This window comes from Astatotilapia calliptera, chromosome 7, assembly GCF_900246225.1.
Source record: "Astatotilapia calliptera chromosome 7, fAstCal1.2, whole genome shotgun sequence".
In the NCBI taxonomy this organism is placed as follows: domain Eukaryota; kingdom Metazoa; phylum Chordata; class Actinopteri; order Cichliformes; family Cichlidae; genus Astatotilapia; species Astatotilapia calliptera.
Window position 1 is genome coordinate 59,897,919 of NC_039308.1, and position 22,952 is coordinate 59,920,870.

At 40.4% G+C, this 22,952-nt stretch overlaps 1 protein-coding gene across 3 annotated transcripts; it reads right to left on the reverse strand.

Moving 5' to 3' along the window:
• Positions 1-2,675: 2,675 nt before the first annotated feature.
• On the reverse strand, positions 2,676-22,941 carry rfx4 (regulatory factor X, 4). Of its 3 annotated transcripts, XM_026176279.1 has the most exons (20): positions 19,959-22,941; positions 19,726-19,846; positions 18,888-19,370; positions 16,777-16,863; positions 16,547-16,607; positions 13,912-14,035; positions 12,588-12,649; positions 11,325-11,538; positions 10,774-10,851; positions 10,505-10,668; positions 9,871-9,971; positions 9,704-9,762; positions 9,449-9,593; positions 9,069-9,163; positions 8,495-8,612; positions 7,486-7,605; positions 5,896-6,057; positions 5,634-5,793; positions 5,392-5,530; positions 2,676-3,595 (listed from the first exon to the last, which is right to left on the reverse strand). In XM_026176279.1, exons 3-20 carry the CDS (start codon positions 18,928-18,930, stop codon positions 3,323-3,325), a joined length of 2,205 nt encoding a protein of 734 aa, XP_026032064.1. In that variant the 5' UTR covers positions 18,931-19,370; positions 19,726-19,846; positions 19,959-22,941; the 3' UTR covers positions 2,676-3,322. The 3 variants fall into 3 exon arrangements, with proteins under 3 accessions (XP_026032064.1, XP_026032065.1, XP_026032066.1); XM_026176280.1 differs by having other exon boundaries at positions 5,896-6,054; positions 19,726-22,941; XM_026176281.1 differs by having other exon boundaries at positions 5,634-5,754; positions 19,726-22,941.
• Between the last annotated feature and the right edge of the window lie 11 nt (positions 22,942-22,952).

Below are 22,952 nucleotides of genomic sequence, written 5' to 3' on the forward strand. Positions count from 1 at the left end.
ACGTGTATTTTGCGTATAAACAAAGACGTGTAGAATGAATGAATCCAAGTAACTTTAATAAACATTTAGAAAACTGGAAAAACTAAAAAAAAAAAAAACCTAAAAAAAACCCCGTGAAATTCTTAAATTCATTTGGAATTTGTGAAAACAAATTTTGATCAATCAAAGTGTGTCGGATCTGGAAAAATATCAGTTTACTGACCAATAAACCCCCATAAAACCGGACTCTGTCTCTGACATTTTATTTTCAAGTCATGTTTTCTCCCATCGAAATAATAACGAGGAAAAATTCGTTCTCATTTTGGTCATTTTCGGGTTTTGATATTATTAATTTTATTTAATTTTAGTTTCCAAAGTAGTTTTTCTTGTTTTAGATTAATTTTATTGGTTTTACTGCTCATCAGTGAAACATGTTCATCAGTACCTCATCAGGGTTGCAATCAATTAATTTTTAAAATATTTTTTCAGTTCACAAAGTCATCTCAGTTATTTTATTTTAATTTTAGGTCTAACTGTAACATCAATAGATAGACTGTGGTCATAACGGATAAGTGACAATACCCACATATGATAGCTGGCACTAAAGGGTCTAAAGTGTGCCTTACACCATTACATCGCCAGATACCCGAAACACTGATCCAAGGCAGGATAGATCCATGCTTTCATGTTGAATACACCAAAGTCTGATGCTACCATCCATATTTTGCTGCAGAAATCAAGACTCATCAGATGAGCCAACATTTTTTTTCAGTCCTCTATCATCCAAATTTTGTGAGCCCATGTCATCTGTAGTCTCAGTTTCCTGTTTGTAGCTTACAGGAGTGGCATCAGTGGTCTTCTGCTGATGTCGCCCCTCGTATGCAGAAGATGCTTTTCTGCATACCTTGATTTAAAAGAGTGTTTATTTGAGTTACTGTTGCTTTCATGTAACTTGAAGCAGTCTGACCTCTGATGCAATCAAAACATTTTCACTCAGAGAACTGCTGATCGTTATTTTCAAACTTTTGGACCATTTTCTCCACACCTATAAGAGATGGTTGTGTGGTTTTCCCAGCAGATAATCTGTTTCTGAAATACTCTTACCAGCGCTTTCTGGCACCAACAACCAGGCATTTAACAAGCAGTTGAACAGGCGTACTCAGTAAAGTGCCTGGCAACTGTGTTTGTTTCACTTTTTAAAATTATATTTCATTATTATTATGTGTAGTCTGTGTTGCTTTGAGACTGTGCACCTCAGTTTAAAGTATGCCTTGTCTCCAGCATCGGCTCCATAGACTCAATGTTTTCTCTCCTCATTAGCTGTTTTTTTCTAATTATAATACAGTATTCCCAATTGAGTTTCACACAAACTGTTGGACTGCATAAGAAGTCTAATGTGGTTTATGCAAGGAACTAATTTTCATGTATTTCAAACAAAACGGGATGTGGTTGCTATAATAACTGTGTAAGTGGTGCTTTGGTGATATCAAAGATGAAACCTCCTGTGGCAGCACATTTCTCACAGCTGATAGGATCGCAGATCTCAGTCTGAAATTTCCAGCGGATATTGATATTGACACTCAGGTCAGCTGATTAAATCGATGATATATATATATATATATATATATATATATATATATATATATATATATATATATATATATATATATTTATATATGGTGGTTTTTGTTTTTGTGTCTTTAAAGAAGTTTTCTTTATTCAAAGTTTCTTGTTGGGAATCAGATATAACACAGAGGATCTACGCCCTAATAAATACAAACTGGACAGGGGTCAGAGGTCAAAGGTTACGGGACTGAAGTGCAATGACCCCAGCACAGCAGGGACATTCAGTCCTTAGAAATGTAACCCATTCTGCAGTGTGGCCTTTCTGCTACTCGCCCAGCCCCCCACTGTGTCGGTGCATGGACAGCGAGAAGGAAAATCCAATTCAGGAAACATTTCTACTTCTGCAGCAGCACACGGATTAGAAATGTGACATATGGATAAAGAGGAATGAGGGAATTTCAAAAACAACACAATAGCAGTTACAAGATTAATGTATTTGGGCAGGAGATGATTTAATTTAAATGAATACGATGTAAAACAGTTTAGAAAGAGGCTAACTCGAGACTTTACTCCAGCGCTGATGCTGTGATCGTTCAGTAGGTACCACAATGCATTGACACCCCCCCCCCCCCTTCCCTCCAGAAAAAAAGAGATTTAAAAAAAAAAAAAAAGAAAAAAAAAAAAGACATTTGACAAGAATGTCTCATGGTTTTAAATTTATGTGTCAACATATTTCACACATACACACCAGTTTTAACTGTGATAGTCTAACAGTCACCACGGATGGTTTCCAGTGCTTTTATTTACAGAAAAGTGACTAGACTTCATGTTACTGTACACTTTGATATTTTTCCCTTTTTATAAATACCCATAGGGTAATAGGTCCTCAGTAGCTTTGAGTGCATTATATAGAACACACAACCCTAGGTTAATGCGTCTTTACTAGCGATACAAAACAGAGAACAAAGTACCAATTGTAACATCGAAAATAAAGGATACACCATGTTACAAAGTTACAGAAAATACATACTATATATATATATTTATATATATGTGTGTGTTTGTGTGTGTGTGTGTATAGATATATAGTCACAGAAAAACAGCAAAAAGGCTTGCGACAGAATACACTTTTTTTTCTTTCTAAGTCACATTGTTCATCATTTTTTTTAAAAAAGTATCCAAGATGAAGAAACCTTAACACACCCATCAAGGTCTTTCTTGAGTTTGTATCGGTCACCTGTGATGTTAAGTATCCCAGGAGAACGTTAAGGCAGTGCAGTCCATCATCATCATCGAGCTGCAGTGCAAGCATCTGCTGCAGAGGGCTCACGACAGGATACTGCTGAGCAACAAGAGGAGACTGAGATTGTACAGCTTAGAGCACGCAGAGCCGTCAGTCGCTGGACATCACTGACGGAGGGGCGGGCGGGTTGGTGGGACCGTGTGTGCGCCCGACCTCGTGGTTGAGGGAAACTCTGGCAGAGGTGTACATTCCTTAAATCGAAGGCACAGCTTGGCAGCAGCATTGCACTCTCATAATGATTTTGCTGCAATCTTATTTTGTTTTTCTTCTGTCGACTGCTGAAGAAACTTTAATAAACCTCCCCACAAGTTGCAGCCAATCATTGGATGTGATTGATGTAATGCGTGTTTTAAAATTGTCAGAACATCCACGCCGTGATTCGTTTTACCTTACGCTGGCGCATTTTACTCTCCGTTCCCTTTTTTTTTTTTCATGCGCTTGATTGGAAAGTGTTCACAGCTCTCAGATTTAAGGCTATTTGGCCCAGCCGGTGGTGGCCTCCCCGTTGATGTAGGCAAAGCCGGGGAAATGTTGCGAGTGTTCATACTCTGAGTTCCTGCGTGGGCCCAGAGGTGAGTACATATCCCCAGAGGTGGCATAGCGGGACGAATGCATAGGCGGGCTGGTGTAACAGCTGTTACCTGGTGACACATCTGGCCACCGGGGGGCAACAGGCGTGGGGTGCAACCGAGGAGTGCTGCCCATCAGGCACGGCTCCATTCGGGACATCTGGCTGTTGAGCTGGTACTGTGGAGAGGAAAAGGAGGGGGATAAGTTAAGTAGAAGATGGAGCAGTACTTCTATGGTGCTGTTCGGCTTTGACTGCTATTCAAAGTGCTTTTTTCTAGTTAGTCACTCTTCGCTGGAACCATCAGGGGCAACTCAGGGTTTGGTATCTTGTCCAAGGCCCGAAGAAGACCACCAATCTTCTAACTGGTAAACTATATCAGTCAACCCCAAGTGATGGCGAGCATTAGAGGAGCTGTTGCGTGGATTTTATCTTTTTCCATCCTTTATGTTAGGATACCTGATCTAACTCTCTTCCTGACAGCAAGTCATTTAAATGCTGCCCTCTTTGCGCTGCCAGAGTGATACGAACCTTAAAATTCCCTTTTCCACAGGTCTCGTGGTCCTGAAAGGTGACCACGACCCGGCCGATATCTCATTTGATGCTGTATTAAGCATAAAATATTGGGTTTGAACTGACCCTGCTGCTGGTAATTTCCTGTCATGGGAAATTGCTTCACAAGTTGTGGCACAGTGGTCAAAATAGAAAATTAAGCCACTTAAGAAAATGAGGGTTTCACCCAAAAAAGTGCTTTTTCTCTCTCCCTCCTTGTGTGTGCGTGCATGTGTGTGATCTGTTGCCTGTGGTGACTGACCTCAAACAGACCAAATCTGCCTGTTGACAAAAATATTTTGGACAGATGGGGATCCGGCAAAGTTTTCAGACCGTTTCAGCTCCATGTCCAACCTCTCGCAGTGACAAAGTGCAGGCATTGTGCCCTATTTAAGCTCAGACGGGGCTAAAAAAAAAAAAAAAATGTGGAAGTAGACCCTTTCCCCTTTTTTTAACTAAATATAAACACGACAGTCGAAGCCATTATGAGGGATCACGGCATGGAAAAAGACAGTCAGTGCAGAACAGGCGGCTCAGCTGCCTCTTGTTCACAAGCAGAAAAGAGACCATTGAATAACAATATTTTAATAAACGCCCCCTTGCCCTGCTCCGTGGCCACTGGCTCAGACAGATGAAGAGACTATTGAGAGCTGGAAAAAGAAGTAACAGAGCAAGGCCCCCTCTTGGCCCCGGCCGAGCCACCTTTCACTGTCTGCTTCCGCTGTGTGGAGAGGGTGATTCAGGGACTTTTAGAAACACTGCGAGCGCTGAGGCCCAGCTGATCTCCTCCCTCTATAAAGGCAGCAGAGGCTGGAGGACCCTTGACAGGAAATTGCCACCAAAAGAGTAAAACTCACTCGGTAACATCAGCGGCTCAATCTCATTCTAATAACCTTTCTTTTCTTTTTCTTTTTTTTTTAAAAATAGCATCATATTTAAATCTATTTATTCCCCTAAAAGGACAACTCAGTCAGTTCATCCTCACATTTAGTTTATCAGATGCTACATATTTTTTAACACGTAGTATCAGCCTCATATAATGCATAAAGTTTAAGTAGCAGTTAGGCATCACACAAGGTATTAAACCCCAGTATTTTCATACTGATACTTATGACTTACTTAGCTACTTACTTGAGTTACTTTATACAGTTTAAATCATAGTTTTACCTCCACGCTGTGAAAGTCTAAAAGTGTCCTATCACTGCATAGATGCAATCCAGGATTTCAGATCATCCAAACAGTCAGAGGGTTTTTTTTAATCTTTGGAATCTAACAAATGTCTTCCCAAGTGTTTCATTTATTTTCTTTCATTATTAAAACCTAATACTTTTATTATTTAGCATTAACAGGTCCTTAGATTAATATAAAACCTGAATTCATCTGATCTGCTACCACACCCCATTCCTGAGCATCAGAGCCTGACCTGTGCAGATGTACGGTGGTAGGCGGAGTAGTGCAGCGGGGCTGGGATCGTCGGCTCGTGGGCCAAACTCGGGTACTGGCTCTGGATGGAGTGAGGATGCTGGTTGGCGTAACTGCCATAGTTGTAGCTACCAGTGTACCTAAAATGGAGTTAAACAGTCGAAATTTAGTAAATATAATGAATCCAAAAAATAAATTGAGAATGTATTTTAATACTGCAATGATCAATAGTTTTGTAATCACCCATGCTCCTCCCTGTAGACTGGCATCCTGTGGGCAGAAGATGGAGGGGGTACGGGAGCGCTGCTCCTCATACAGGACAGCTGCTGCCCGGCCTCTGGAGCGGCTCCGCCTGCTGTTGTCACTGTGTATGTAAGGGACCAGGTATATGACTGAACAGCGCCTGGTAGACACATATATAGACACAGAGACAGACGCTTTGGCGCAGAGGAACTACGTTAAACTCTGCTTATTCTGGGCTTTTTGTACGCGAGTCCTGTCTCACCTGTCGTGGCAGGTACTCCGGTGTACTCCGGGGACACGGCTGCTGTGGGGGAGCTGGCCGAGGAGACGCCCACAGAGTGGACTGACCGAGCGGGAGAGTAGGATCCCGGAGACGGCGAGGCAGGGGCGGTTTCTGTCAGCGTAAATTCCTCCTCTCTCTCTGCTGAAGGTGTCGGGAGGAAACAGGCGGTTAGACAGTTTAATGCAAAGAGGGATGCTATGTTAAAGAGCCAGAACAAATCTTCAGTTAGACAACAAAGTCTTTTTGTGTGGCAGAAAACAGGCTCATTCTAAAAGATTCATCAATACAAGGTCACTGCAAACAAGTGTATACATTTTATTCTATAATATATAAGATTAAAAAAACATTTAAAATTGAGAGAAATGAACAGGAACACCTTACAACAGTGAATTCCTGGACAGGTAAGAATAAACTACCTCTGCTGGTGTTTCGGAGGCTTTTCTGGACAGTCACCACAACATTTAGGGTGCAAATCTCCCTGGGTACGCGCAAACGTATGTCTAAGGTTTCCAGGCAAAGCTATGTCAAAATTTCAAGTTCAACTTCTAGAGTCAAACTTGAGAATAAGTCAAAATTTTTGAGATAACAGATGGAAATTTTTACTTATGGATGATAACAATTTCTTTTTTTCCAGTTGTGAAAACAAGCTTCCTTATATTACTTGATAATAATGTTGAGTGTTGACTAACAAGTGTTAAATTAATTTATTCTCATTTGTTTAAAAAAAAGTATAATACATAATAAATGACCCAAAAGTGGCTCTCACATAAAACAAATCAATTATGCTGGAAGTTAAGAATAATAAATAAATAAAACAGTTCTTTTTTCATTTAACAGATATTCAACAGATTTTTTAAATTCAAGTTAATTGTATTTATGTAGAACATTTAAAAGAACCAGAGTGTTTTCCAGGCAAAAAAATGACACTAATGACCAAAATATGAGAAATAAATCAAATAGTGTAAAATTAAACACCTGTAACTTAAACCTGATATTAGAAACAACAATAAAAAAATCATGAAAACGTTGGTTGGAGAGGATTTATGTGGGATGTCAGACTACTGCAGAGCCTGGGGACAAGAACAGCAAAGGCCCGACCTGGAGGGCTTTAAAACCAAATGAAAACCATTTAAAATCAACTCAACTGAGCTAAAACAGGAGCGACGTGCTGTCTTTTATGTGCACCAACTGTGTTTTGAAGCATCTGCAATCGAGGAAAAGTGAAATTGGACGATCCTTTACAGAGGAAGTTGCAGAGGTGCATCACTGAGAGGTGATGTAGGTGTGGCATAAACTAAAAACACCACTGATCTGATTGTTAAAAGTCAGAGATCTGTATATAAAAACGTGCCTTTGTTTGGGTATTTGTAGGGATTGGAATCGGAGGAAAGTAAGCCAACTTCAGCTTTTCTATCATTTAGCTGAAGGAAGATTTTTGCCATCAAGGGTTATGGATCATCCAATCAGTCAAAGTTAAGTTCAGGGTTTTGGAAATGTCCACTGATGTAGTCACCTTACCAAACAGCTGTGCTGCTGGTTACCACCTGCACCTACAGCTGGAGCGCTCACCTGTGCTGCCCTCGCCTTTCATGGCCCTCATGAGGTCGTTGGCTCTCTCCTGGCAGTGCAGGGACTCCAGCAGGTAAAGCACATAGTCGTCAAACATGAGATGGATCAGGTGGAAGGAGCCTGCAGACGTATACAAGAAAGCACAATCAGACAGTAGAAGCATTTATCTGGAGTTAGAGTGGCACAGTTCCAGTGAGTCGCTGAAACCAAACAAACATCTGTCCAGCATGTAACTGATTACAACCATTGAGATGATGACATCACATCCTGCAGGCATGACAGGAGGGCCGCTGTTATTAAAAAGGAGCGCGCGCGCTTGTTTCCGTGTACCGAGTCAGTGCCAGAAATATGTCAGCTGACCCCGGGGGTCGCACGAAAGATGAGCATGTGAGGGAGTGTCACAATTGTGTCATTGTGCCGGCCGCTTCTGCCGCCGCCGTGTGCATAATAAACACTTGTGGCCATTGAGGGGAGCCGGGTGTAACACTGACCGGTCATAAAATGGGAAAAGACAGGCAAACGCATCGGGGAGAGGGGAGGGGCGACCTTTGTTAATTAGCTGTTTGTGCACAGAGACCTGCTTTATCAAAACACTGCAACCAGCTGTGTCTTTGATATTCACAGACAGGGACAGAGGAGGGGAGAGAAAAGCCATTTTCTTTTCTTTAATTTTTACTGCTTGTCGCAGCAGCCATTTCACTCGTGCCTACTCTCTCCTCGTCTCAAAGTCGAAGCTAAGCAAGCAGAGGAATCATTAAATGAGCATTTAGCCCCAATTAAGAGACATTTCATCTCTTTATATCAGTTTGATTTGGCTCATATTAGCTTTTAAATGTGAAAATCATGAGCAAGTGAGGGAAACTCTAAACTTATACTTAAAAAACCCTCAAATTTCACTAAAGATATTATTAGCGGAGCTATTTTCAGCAGTTTACATGGATGACACAGTAAATAAAACGACTGTCAACGCTGTGTGTTTTCTGTTGCATGAAAAGCAGGAGGAGCTCACCGAAGCTGGGCGCGCTGTGCAGGGTCATATCCCGGATGACTCTGGTACCAAAACACGACCACATAAGCAGGAACTGCTGGGCCACCTTCTTCAGGCTCCCGGGCCTCTTCCCCGCCACCTAGAGAGAACATTTCCATGAGAAAAGAGGGGGGAAGGGTGGGGACGCCGGGGTAGAATTAACCTCCGGGTCCGTATTGGGGCTTAACCCTCAGGAACGAAAAACATGTCAACAAGTCAACTATTTAATTTGCCCCCGGGGACACGCCTTCCCATTGAACTATTGTCTGAGCAGTCCAAGACGTTGCCGGGGAGACGGAAATTTTACAAGGCAATATCTGGCACATAATGGACGCAAATGGGAAGCTTGAAGACATCATTAACTGGGAGGATCGCAACCTAAGTGACTCGGTTTAAGAGAGAGTTGCAGGGAAGAGAGGGAAGAGGGCTTTCAGCCACAGGCGTCTCAGTGAGGGGAGGATTATAAAAAAATATGCACTTTTCACCTGTGCAGCTTACACTGAAGTGTCTAAACAACCACACAAAAACAGGGGATAATGCCTGTTAGCTGTCTGACCTTGACGACGCAGCGATCCACCATCGAGTCCAGCCACTCGATGTAAGCCTCGATCGGCGACTGCTCCTCCAGCAGACGATCAAACTCCTGATACACTGTGAGAGAAGGGAGCGTTACATAGAACACAAACAGCACCTTCACCTTCACACAGCAGCTTCTACGTATGTGTGACCTCTGACCCCTTCCGGGCCAATGCAGAGGCGCGAGGGTGCAGGGAATTGGAAATGCTCCGCAGGGTGTTTGAGAGCAGATTGAACTTGTTTAACCTTTTGCTCTCCGTCATTAACGCTCTGACTCTGCCGGCCGTGGGAATGACCGTCCCTCGGCGAGTCGTTCACGTCATAGTAAAGTGCCCGTCCGGGTGAGTCAGGGCGACTTACAGTGGATAATAAGCTGCCTGTGCTCCTCCTGCGAGTCCTCCATGGTGTAAAGTGTCTGCTTGGTGATGCTGTTCAAGTCCACGTTCCTCCAGTCCTCTAGCATTTGAAAGGTGATGTCGGCGCTGTTTATCACAGTCCGCGATGCCTTGGGACAGATAAGTCAACAATATGACAAATCTAAGCATACCCACATCCCTTATCAGCTTTGTTCTTTCATATGGATTTTATTAAAAACATTCAGACCACGATAGGCACCTGACATAGATGGTTTAGTGATGTTTGCCGCTTTAGGATCTGCGAAAATCTCCTCGATACTGAAATACAAAAGGAGAAGAAAATACAATAAATCCCTGAGAAGTTACCCTATAAAATCCACACGTGCTTAAGAAGCAAACAATCACTTTGGCATATTTTATGCTTACGTTCAAATTTGATATTCCTCAGGTTTTCTGGAAGGTCATGAAGTGCTATTTTAAGCCACTCATCGAGCTGTTTGGCAAATTTTCGAATGACCTGAGTTAAACTGTGCAGATGAGGAGAAAATGAAGCACATTTAGTACCTGAGACAAAACACGTGATTTTATTTAATAAGGGTCACAACTAAAGAACTAATTAACTGTTAGAGCCATAAAAACGAAACATAAAGAGCGGACCATGAGTTCAAAACCATTTCGGAGCTCAGGATTGAGCACTGATCCTCAGTAAGACTGTTCAATTTGTTTTTTCACAAAAGACTCAAATTTAATTTTTTCAGCACGTCTTTCTTGTTTTGTCTTCCAGATGAGACTTTACTTGAAACTTTGAAGCTTTAGAAAACGAGCCACCCCGCCTTTACACATCACGGTAAATAAATTAATTGTGTTTCCAAACAGCTGATAACTTTAAAACTGAAGATGTGCCTGCAAATCATCGGAGATGGAATGACGTGACCCTACAAGACACACACTGTAAAAGTGTAGCTGCATAAGCTGTGCACAAGATATTAAAACCACAAAAAGAGAGGTTAAATCAGGATATTACTGTGAACTCTGAGCTGCAGTAGAGGGACACTCTCACCTATCAGGCAGTGCTTGCAGGACGGTGGGCATCAGCACCCCTGAGATGGCCTTGTAGAGGATGGAGTCACAGACACCGACGATGTTCACCACCGTGGGGGAGCCGAGGACAGGAAGCATGTGGGGCGGCATGCCCTGCCAGAAGTGCAGCAGGAAGCTCTGGACCTGTGGCCGTTGCACACGACGTGATATTACAAACATACAAGCGGCAAACACCGAATGTGCTCAAACAGACTTTAAAGTGGTCATTTTAAACAGAAAAGGACTCGCCTCATCAAAGTTGGCCCGAATAACGGTGTCCAGTATCCTCTGACAGTGTGTTCTGTACATCATGATGAAGGTTGACACCTGTGGGCAACAGCAGGGTATTAATCTAATTGCATAACAAACTTAATAGCTTTTTTTTCTCTTTGGGAAAAAAAAATGCTGCAAAAACAAGAAGATAAATCTTGAACAAAGCATGGGAGCCAATAAATAGATGTTACAGGCCTAGGCTTGAGCGGAGTAATATAAAACGAGCTTTAGAGATCAGCAAAACACAAACCATTTAAAATCATGGCCCCCCTTTAAAAGCCGGACAGCTAGTGCCTGTCCTTTTGTCCACAGCTAGATCTTATTATCTCCTCCAAAAGATTAAGAGTTAGAGAGGAGCCAGCATATAAATCCTCAAGGTCCTTCTCTAAACGCAAACCCACTGAAGCTCCCGGGGCAGATAAAAGAGCCAGAGGGGGCGCAGAGCTGGTGAGATGGCAAGCAACGGCGAAGGGAGGAGGGGGCTGAGGGGGGCGCTGGAAGGATGGACTTTTAAAACTCCTGTTTACCCTTTCTTCTGGCAGGCTGGCAGGCAAATTTAGGTCTTTGACATTTGGAAACTCTGGCAGGAGCGTCCCCAGTTTGGAGCGCGGTGAATACGCCACTGTCTGCTTCGTGGCCTCTTTCTTCCCCGTCTCGTTCACCCACGCCGCTCCCTTTTTGGAGTACATCACATCATAATACTGGGAGGTCTCCTTCACCGCTATTCCATAGTAATGATACCTGAGGAGCAGAGACGACGGACAGATCAATGGCAAGGACGTTTGAGGATCACTTGGCTGATATATAATAAAATAAAATATTGTTTGAAAATTCTAATGTCTTTTTTTAAATAAATGTTATTTACAAAATAATAATAATAATAATACTCAAAGTGTGATTTAATTTTTTTTATTGATTAATTTTAATTTTGCTTTTTGAATACATGTCTTTTGTTTTTTTATTTTTTAGGTGAATATTTCCAAAAGTACGTTATCAGAAAAGCAATAAGTTCTTTCATATTGCTTTTCAAAGACAATTTACAAATAAATATATCCACTAATTTAAAAAAGCATGTGAACAAATCATTACAGGTTGTTGTGCAGGAAGAACATGACAAAAAAATATTTTTTAAAAAGGAAAACTACAGGAACATAAGATAAATGGTAAATGGCCTGTATTTATATAGCGCTTTACTAGTCCCTAAGGACCCCAAAGCGCTTTACATATCCAGTCATCCACCCATTCACACACTGGTGATGGCAGCTACATTGTAGCCGCAGCCACCCTGGGGCGCACTGATGTCAGCAAAGCACAAAATGCAGTCTAAACATGTGGTTTTTAACCCTTGTGTGGTGTTCGTATTTTTGTTACTCAGCCAGTGTTCATGGGTCTGGTGGACCCGCTAGAGTTTTGGCTTTCCAAATTAACACTATCAAACAATTTTATGTTAAATTACTCAACAGATGTTTACTTCATCCCAATTACAAGACATATGAACAGCAAACATGGTTAATTTTTTCCCTTTACCTTTGTTAGATCACATTTATGAATTAATGTGCTTCTCGTTTTTCTTTTATATAAAATGTTATAAATAAATCAGTTATAATCAAGTGGAGTGAGTGGAAAGACACAACACATTTACACGTGAAAAAATAATTAATTGTTTAATTTTTCTTTTGAAAAAAACTGAACACGGGTCTCACAGACCCGAACACCATACAAGGGTTAAATGTTTTTAAGCTGAGGAACTGACTCAGCTTCTCTAACATAAAAACCCTGAAACATCTTACTTTGACTGCCCTCTTGTTCCCAGTCGTCTGGTAGTCAGTGCTGGAAACTGCTGCCTTATGATCTGTTTATTGTGAGAGAAATACTGTTAGCAAGTATAGATTCAAAATATTTATGTGTTTTTGTCTGCGTTGGATAAAACCAAAAGAAAAAGAAAAGATGGTGTAAAGAGGCGACATAAGGAAGCACCTTATGTCGCAGGTGTGTGCATTTTACTTGTTATTATTGTACAATATGGCTTTACAGCACGCAGAAGTCAACAGAATACGCTGCACTTCATTTTTAGCTCTTGGTGAGAGAGTGTTTAATAAAGTTGGTCTTGCAGTCATATCCACAGGGAGCGCCGTGCAGAAGAAAAGCTTCCAGAGTCTATGTATTTATGACATCCATGGGTATTACTCCCCCTCCCTTACCCCCATATCTACAGCCTCCCTGCATCTTTCCACCCACCCATCCTGACTCCTTCTCTCCCTCTTTACCTTTTCCACTCCCTCCTTTCCACCTTTCCTCTCTCTTTCTCTTTCTCTCTTTTTTTTGTCCAAAGAGATTGGCTCCTCGGTCCAGCTCCTGGTGCAGAAACTTTAGCAAACAGTGTAGCTCTCCATTGTGTGGGATGAAAAAAGAGGCCAAGCTGTGAAGTTTCTGTCAGGCCCCGCTTGATAAATGAGCAGACAGGGAGGCAGTCCGGGCCCTCTCTCGTTTTTTTGTCCTGAATCAATGAAGCCTTCCTAAAGGACACCCCACACTGCTCCAGCCACTGATCTAACATTCCGCAACATCTCACCCTTCCAAATTTCCTTTAATTACACATTAATCCAGGCCCCTTCTCTTTTTCAATATCTTCCGACAGGAGCTGTGGAGGGGCGGGGGTAGGCCCGGGTTGGGGGTTGGGGCTGGAGTCCAGGGTACAGGGGATGGCTGGGGGTAGGAAGGCTGAGGAACTTCTTGGGGTTGTGGGAACAGACCAAAGCACATCTCCTTTGGCTCTAGATTATGTGTTCAGCGAGAGCTTTGCTTCACACTGAGTTTTGATCTGATATAACTTCAACACAGCCGCACAAAAACCGACCCAGGCGTGCAACGGCCCCAGCGTAACGCTCGCGGCTGACTGAGCAGAAGACCGCTTCGATTTGTGGTGCATCTGCAACATCAGCTATAAGTTTTAACTTCGTACCTGAATATTAAAAACACTAAAAACTAAAAGAAAGTAGTAATAATTGTGAAAAGGCATTTCACAAATTAAACACTCCTCCCAAGCTACAATAGATGTGACTGTTGACTCTCCACACTGTCTGATCTTCATCACTACTCAAGTTTGCATTTCACCTTTCCAAAGCTGGCTGCGTTCACAGGCTGCGTGTCGTGCTTTTCGCTGAAGTCTAGGTAATGCATATAGAGGGCACTTCGGGGGATGCACACACCTTCGGCTATCTCGTAGTTTTCTTCTAGCCTGTGAATAACAAAGGGGGAAATGTCAGGTGGACATTTGGAAGCTCGTGTATGGTTTTATGACGAACAGGGCGTTTAAAAATTACCGTGATCTGATATTAAACTGCACGATGTTAGAGTTTATGTTATTAAGAGGACAGATTAAAGCAGATATGCCATTAGGGTACCGCCTCAAATTCAGTTCAAAGATGAGAAGAAAGAAGTAGGACACAATATAAATGAAAGAGCTACATCATGGTAATCATTATCTTACTTCCAGTGTAACAACACTGTAGCAGTGTTTATTATAAAGCAAACTGTCTGTTGCATCCCAGCAGAGCTAACTGTTTCACGGAACAGCCATGCATTGGGTTGTCATGCAAGACATGACAACGCATCAACAAAGACAACAGCTACTCCCTCGGGAGTTGCAACATCCATTTTTCCTGCAACCTCGTCTCACTAACAGCTGCAGTGGACAAATTCACATTAAAGCAGAACAGCTGTTTATCAGTGTTCCCAATACTGGACGTCATATTTCATCAATCTTTGATCGTCGACAATGAGCACGTCATAATTTCTAAATGATTCACATTGAAATATTTGCCCTTATTTACACAAGCAGCATTTGTGCTCTTAACTGTTTGCCAACACAGGAGACATGAACACTTCTGACGTAATTAGCATTTCAGAGATGGTTTCAAGTATTCTGCCCCCAGTGGCTCAACAAAGCAATGACTTCAATACTTCAGCGTTGCTTTTCCGAACTCAAATATCTGAATGAGTCACTCATTTTTAAGAAATGCACATCACAACTCATGTGCATTTTTACATTTCATCCCTCATATTATTTGTGTAAATCTAACAACTTAAGAAAAGGTAATACGATAAATACAAAACGACCTAAAACTAAGCCTTGAGGTACACCAGCATCACAATTAGTAGTTTTTATTGTTTTCTGTTTGTAGTTCACCTTTTTTTAGTTCACTTTTATATTGCAGTGGAATTTTTCACAGCCCCTGTATTATTCTCTTTAATCTAGAAAAGATTTTTAAATTAACCAATAAGATTAGCACTTAATTGCTAATCTTCTATGTGTTTACAGAGGACGCAGGAATTAAGCAAAAAGAGCGGTATGAATGTGGTATGAATGTCGGTAACAATGTCAGCCTGATTTTTTTTTCACGTTTGTAAAAACTGTCCCTAAGAAATCCTGTTTTTGGTGCAGCCGTCAAACAAATCGCTTAAATGTGATGTCTGTAACTCATTAACAACAATCAGAAGAAGAAAGCACTATTTCCACTTTGTATAAAAAAAACACCATTAAGACGCAACAGACTGATTAAGTACAAGTAAATTTGACCTTTCAAACGGTTGAACTACACGTTAAATCCTGAAACTGCTGCAATTACTTTTATTATTATTTACAGAACAAAAGTTTCATTATTAGCCTGAAACATTAATGTTTCCCATGGTTTTCCAAGCTTCTGAGACCTCATTTATTACTCCAAATAATTACCTCTTAAATGCACTTTAATGCTGGGTAATATGCCATACCGTACTGTATGTGTCTGGGTACTGCATGTAGACCTCTGCATTGGCTGATTGTCTGTTTCAGTGAAGCTGAGTAAGAACTAAGATAAATGTTCATTTACTTAGAAACTGTTTTTTGAATTGGATCCATTTTTACTGCTTTTCGGTAAAACAGCTACATTTAGGTCTTCTGACAATCAAACTGTGATCAGTCACGTGACCCAATATATTATTTTAGGTTAAAAAATTGTTCTTTAATTACAAATATACAAGCGTAACTAATGCTGGACAGATTATTTACTCTTGATTCAACACCCTACCTACTTAGCTGCATAAGAACTATTTGCTGATAATTTCCTAATAGAGCATACAGTATATATTATAACATTTTTATACTGATTTTCTTCTGTTTAAATCAACAATTTACTTATGACACAAAATAAAAAGAGACTCACTTTGAAAAGTAAAAAAAAAAAGTTCATTATTATTACAGGATATTTGATGTATAAAATTATTCTCTTTTAATTCTCTAATTTTAAACAGACTTGTCACAATTGGAGTTGGTATTCCATGTATATATACATGATATGAATGAATTGTGGTGCATGTTGAGGCTGCAGGTGCAATTATTTGTTGCTGCCTAGCAGATATAAAGTAAATTTCCCTAAAATGTGCAGAGAAACTTATCATCTGTGTGTACGGGTGACATTTAAGACAATTTAAATTAACTAAATCAATCAAATTTACTGAAAATAATAACAGAATCTGCAGGATGAAGACAACACAGGATTAAAACAATGAAAAAAAGTGCTCTGATGTGCACATTATTTAATTTTTAAAAAGAATAAAACAGACTCTTTTGTGAGTGATTGATTTAAAGGACTGGTTACATCAGTTTTACATTAATTTGAGAATATATTTAATATTTTAAATAGGCTGTTGTGTTTTGTTGCAGCTTTTCTCTTTAAATGATAAAAGAAATTTTTTTTTAATAACTTACCATTCCAGCGTAGCCGGTGTCGAATGTGGTTTCGAGGCTCTGTTATTTTCTTTTTCTTCATCTGGAATAAACAGCACACGTAGGGCTTAATTAAGTAATTACAGCAAAATGACAGAAGTGTGGCACAAACATACACTTATCATTTCTTCTCTGGCTAAATGACATTTTCTGAGGTTTAAAAGCTACGTGCAGACAGAGGATTCAGTGCAAGTACAGTCGGTCCTGCTTACGTTCATCATTGGACATGTTCCCCAGAGACGTGTGGCTGGAGTATCGCTTACTCTCACTCTCATTAAGGCATCTTTCAATCCAGCTCTCTATAAAAAAGACCAAAGATCAGCTCTTAGAAATGACTTTAAAAAATTAAAAAATGACAAATAAGTTTTAAAAAAATGTTTAGTTTACATTTTCATTCAGTTTTGTTCTTTGTTTTTTAAATTAACTTTTAATTTAACTAAAGAAAACCCACATATTTAAAAATCCCTTTTTGTGAAGTGACTAATGTCATCCTGCAGTGGAACAGAGCCAAAGCTGTATTTGCATAAACACTGCAAATCACTGGCTATACAGGACACTTTAAATGTCGCTAATGTGACAGGGTGAGCTGACAACAATCGATTGTATGGGCAGCAGCGCAGCCCTGGCTCTATTTGACATGTTTTCACCAGGACGGCAGGAATCCAGCATTGTTCTCAGGAGACTACGAGCATACACACTTGCTTAAAAGAGCCTGTGCACATTACTGAAGCAGTCTGGGGGAATAGAAGCCATTGTCCTGTTTTAATTTCTACTTAGAAATAGCTCAACTGGTGTGCTTTCTGTGAGCGAGCAGCAGCAAAACACCAAGGCTTTCATATAGAAACAGCCGAGTAGAGTGGAAAAAAATCGAATTCTTTAACTATTTTTATGAGAGGCATTCACAAAATTCTTTTACTTTAATTCGGTGTAAAAATTGCTTGGATTTTAAGCTACAGCTTTTTCTCTACCAGGAAGTTTAGAGCTAAACTGCATGTCGTAAACAGAGAATCTGAATTATAAGCATAAAAACGAAGATGTGATCAGGAAAAAGTCACCGACATATTTATGCAAAACTAAACCAAACTTTTAGGCTCTGCAACAAATGGAAATCCTTCCACATTAAAGTTATTGAACCTTTTTTCATTTGCAAGTGACAACATTCACAGCACCAGCTGCTGGTGCTGTCTGAGCACGGCATCGAGGAAGATAATAAAAACTTTTAAAAGTTAAGATTTGATGAAGAGTGGATACTTCAATCTTCAGCACGTCCTGTCTAGAGAAAAAAAAAAAAAAAAAAAAAAAAAAAAAGAGTGACTGCTCTTAAAATCCTGTCTAGAAAAAAACACAACTAAAAACTCCAGAGGAGAAAGATTTTTTGGTACGTAAATATTTATAGCTTACTCTTTAACAGTGTTATAACACTGTAGCACTGACAGATGGTAAATAGCATCACACAGAAATTACATCATTTCCAGGTCCTCATCGTGTCTCATCAGTTCCCGTCTGCACTGGCTTCTTTCTCTAGCTTAAAAAAAACCCTGGAAATGAAAAAGAGAATCTTCTGAAGTGGAGCTAATTCTCCACAGAGGCTCGGATCTCAAGCTTCATTTGCCACAAGAACAGATAAGTTGGGGATCTAAATAATTGGATTAAATTTGATCAACAAGTGAAAATGGATGTTCACTCATTTATGAGCACACATTTGGGACTAAACTGCATCATCCTGAAAACTATGCTAAATGACAATTAAGGACTCACATAAAAAAAACAAACCAAATTGCCTGAAAGTGTGTATAATTAGATTTGTCATTAACGTTGCAGAGAGGACTCAGTTTTACCATAAGAAACTCAGTTTCTTACCATAAGAAAATTAATTTGGTGATAAATTCTTAGTAAAAACCTGTTTCAAAGCTGAAAAAATGTCTTGCTTTAGCAGTTTTGTACCTAGTAAATAACCTTTTTAAAAAGCAGGTGCACTGTGATGTACACTTGTGTTTTTAAATGCTGCTCTCATAATTACAAGTTCTCTAGTTTGACTTTAAAAAATAACAGCAAGAAACCAATTGTGGAGACTGAAGGTCCATTTCCTGCTTTTCTCTAATCAAGTGTCTCCTGCATCTTCCCGTAAGCGAGTGTGACCGAAAACACTCCCTCGTAAGTAATTTCAGAAATTTAAAAAGCTAATGAGCATCCGGACAGTTCACCCGAATGCCTGCAGAGAAAGTTCCAGACTTGCATAAGCGCAGCAGAAAACTCATACAATGTGAATAGAAGCTGGGTTTCCTCAACATATCCAAGGCAGGCAGAGTTTAACAGGACTGACCTGTGGAATCCATGTCAGGCTCCTCCAGCAGCCCGCAATGCATCCTCTTCCCATCAACGACACTGACTCCTCCAAGAAAATGGCTTAGCGCACGTTTCTCCCTCCTCAGTGGCTCTCCCCTCGTCTAGCTCTGTGTTTCCGTGACCGCTGCCCGTCACAGGAGATGTTGAGGATCTGAGGTTCGCCCAAGAGAGGGGTGGTGTTGGCGGAGGAGAGGAGGGGAGGTGGGAATGAGGGTGGAAAGGAAGGGGGTGAGGGTGTGGGGCGGGGGGGTAGAGACTCCAGAAATCCAGCGGGGGGAAAGCCAGACCCGTCAAAATGTTTGCTGATGTTTCATGGGAAAGGGGCTGATTTTATAGGAGCCCTGATGGGGACATGTCATTGATAGGCTTGGAAGGCTGATGAATGGCCCCAAGTCAGATGGGGATGTGGCAAGGCTCACTGGAAGTCTTTTGTGGGGCTGTTTTGAATAAGAAAAGCTCCCTCCCAACGAAAAAAAAAAGAGAAAAAAAAAAAAAAAAAAAAAAGAGGCTTAGATCTACGCAGTCCTAACACTGTGGCCTCCCCGTCTTCCATTATGGCATTTAATACGTTTTTATACACCCCCGAGCTCCGAATAAACATACATCTCTACACAACCACCACTCTTGCCTTTCCTTCTGGTTTTAACTCCCACTTCACATCCCTCACACACTTGTTGCCTGCATTTGTGCTGCTCCTCACTCCTCATTCAAACCACCCAAAGCACTATTGTGGTAACTTTTCCAGAGCTGCGGCGCAACACACATCCATACATGATGAAACTGCACCAGTGTGAATGTTTTGGTGGAGTTCTCACCTCTTTTTTTTTTTGCAACCTTATTTTTGGTATGCCTCTGAGAAGAGGGAACGGTCACAAAGGGGGGGAAGTAAAAGTGCAAAACCCGAGGCTGGGAGGGCTCTGATGGAGTGCCTGAGAGCTGGAGAAGGGAAAGCTGTGATTAGAATATGAATGGAACCGCAGGAGAGGGGGAGAGGAGAGGGGAAAGAAGAGGGGAGAGGAGAAAGGCGGATTATGGCTGAATTACTCACCACACCATGGAGCGCAAAGAAGGACTTTCACTCGCAGTGCGCAGGCGTGGACACCACTGCTGACACTCAGCGACGCACAGGACAGGGTGACGGACACAGGGCCACGCTTAGTTAGGACAGGGGTGAGCATCAAATCGGGCTCAAACAGGAAGGAAAGAGCTGCTGGATTGGGTGAAAGGTCAGGGAAATCTAATTTTTGACTCAACTCTCAAAGCTCTAGATGCTGGCCCACAAAGTCAGGACTTCAGAGGAGGACCTAATTAATTTCAGCCTAATTTCAATGGCTCTCACTCATTTTTTCCCAGCCTAGTGACTGTTATCTGCTTATTAGTGCCTCGTAAAATAGGACAGGTGCAGCCACTAAAAAAGAGCCCTTTTCCACCAATCCCATTCTCACACACTCTGCCCGCACAAACGGATGTGCTCTGCTTTGTTTAGTGAAAAGGCCCCAATAGAGTTGTGTGTGCACGTGGGAGTAGGGGGTATGTGGTTACGCCACATACGACAAGTTGGTGGCATTAGGGCTTCACTTTAAAGAGGAAATCATATGACTTAAAGCTGCTCTCTCCCTGGTAACGTCAACAAAGCTGCTGCATCGAGCATCCAGCTGTCCACTCGTATTGAATTCAAACAGGAGACATCCTGCTCTCTCTACCGAGAGACTTCAGTCACTCGTGTTTTTGATTGTGATCAAACAAAATTAATCTTCCAAAAATCAGTTAAAAATGTAAAAAAAATTAACTGTACACTGCTGATTATATATAATAATAAAAAGATACTTATTGTTCCATGAGATGAATTCTAGAACATTTGAATGCTCATTTTCTGTGCGTGTATCAGCTGCATAAAGATGCACTGATATCAGAGCACAAACTATTTGCTCTTTCTACGAAAAGGCTTTAAATCATCAGGATTTCTGCATTGATAACTATAAAACTGTGCTCTGATTCTCATTTATACGTTTAACTAACACAAGCATCAGCTGATGCTTTGTGAGTAATCACTATTCACACCTGTAAATTCTAAAAGGTTAATACATGTCTTAAAATTGTACTTTAACTCCTTCCCAAATAAAAAAAAGACTTGACAACACACCTCAGTATAAATGCACAAAGTGCTAAATGCACACTATTTTGTTTTCATTACTTCTTGGGTTAAATTCATAACGAAAACATTATTTACAGTGATGCAGTGCATTCACTTTTATTTCAGGCATCTCTCTGTTTTATTACAGATTCTTTATGATTTGACAGGATGGTGGTCACCACTTGCAGAAAACAGCCCTTTCTTTATCTTTAAAGCAACACTAGGTAAGGGTGTTTGTGTATAGTATAACATGTTACTGACGTTGTATTTTTTGTTGTTGCATTTTTAATGTGTTTTGAGTTTGCATGGCCGCCACCTGGGCAGGTAATTCTCAGACTCAGTACGATTCCCACAGAGCAACTTTATAATAACATTATTATTATTACTTTGAATTTTCTAAGGAGTTTTTAAATTGTGTTTTTCATTTTAATCCAGTTTAGTTTGATTTCGTTTCCTGAGCGGGTTTGCTCATTTCAGTTCAGATTTTATTGTTTACAACTAAAAATAAGCAGTTATTAAAAATTATTTTCAGGGTAGTTTTTGTCCTAAGTATCGTATTTATGACATATACCAGAGGTAAGATTTACGGAAAAAAAGTCTCACAGTGTTGTAGACATCTGAAGCCTCAATAAATACATCCATCAAAGCCTCATCAGACAAGCTGTGAGAATAAATCTCACAAAACTAGCATATACAAAATTGTCATCTAAATTTGTTGTTTTGGGTTTTTTTTTTTCAGTTAATCTCCTAATTTCACAACATTGTTTCATTAAAGTTTTGAAAAACAAATAACTAAGTTTTTTATTTTAGGTAACTAAAATGTTTTCACATCTAGTTTTAGTTGATTCCTAGTTAATTAATTTTAAAGTTAAGGCAGGTTAAAGCATAACACAACAGAATTTGTTAATTCAGGTAATAAAAAACAATGACATCCCATGGCCCCCTTACACACACACATCATGTGTTCACGGTGCAGGTGTAAAGTTGCAGTCACAGTAATTCAGCATTAGAGAAGTAATGCTTTTTAACGTATTGGGTCAAATACTTTTCAAACGGCTCAGCAAATATCAGAAAACACAGAAACTGTTTCTGAACTAAACTGGTGTCAAGAAATGTAGAGAAAGACTCGAGAAAGAAGTTAGCACAAAGGGGACGACTGCTGATATTTTATACACTAGAAAACTAAATCTCAAATGTACTGTCCTATTATTTCGTATATTTATCTGATAGTGGATCTATACATGATGTGCTTTTGAATGATATCTTTGAGAAAGACCTTGAAAAACAAATGCGTGTGCTAATTTCATGTTATTCAAAGGTTGCATGAAAACGCTGGGGCAGGTTACACTGGTTAATTTGCAGTAAGTGACAAAGTTTACAGCCATACAGGACACTGTTCGTGGGTAACAAAGATCAGTTTATATTTAAGGTGACGATACTGATTAGATTCACTCACTTAATTCTACCATTTAGCTTTATAGCGTCCTTGGGTTGGATATCTGGCATGTAGCTGCACGCACCTGCTTTTATCTTTTTGAATTTAAGTGATTAAATCAGCAGTGAAGAGTGAATCTACTGAAAAGAAGTTATTATGGGACCTCTTTGACTCTAGGGTATGTTTTCTTCACACTGCACTGCTACAGCCGATCTCAAAGTTTCCAGCTTCAAAATCCTACTTAACATTTATTAGACAGGAGAAAAGCAGACAGAAAAAAAAAAGTGGGGAAATATGACCCAGGTCAGGATGTTCAAAAGATCTTGCGGTCAAAACATGTTTCAGGACAAACAATTTAAAGTTGGTGACATCCTGGAGATTTTGCCCTCAAAGGGCAACCTTTTGATATTTGTAATGAAAGAAGTCAAAGTTAAAGAAAAAACATCAACTTATTTATTATGTACACAAACAGA

Coding starts and splice junctions, on each gene's coding strand:
- rfx4 (XM_026176279.1), bottom strand. CDS start 18,930: ATGCATTGCGGGCTGCTGGAGGAGCCTGACATGGATTCCACAG. Junction 14,036..16,546: donor ACACCGGCTACGCTGGAATG/GTAAGTTATTAA, acceptor TGTTATTCACAG/GCTAGAAGAAAACTACGAGA. Junction 8,613..9,068: donor TGGATCGCTGCGTCGTCAAG/GTCAGACAGCTA, acceptor TGTTCTCTCTAG/GTGGCGGGGAAGAGGCCCGG.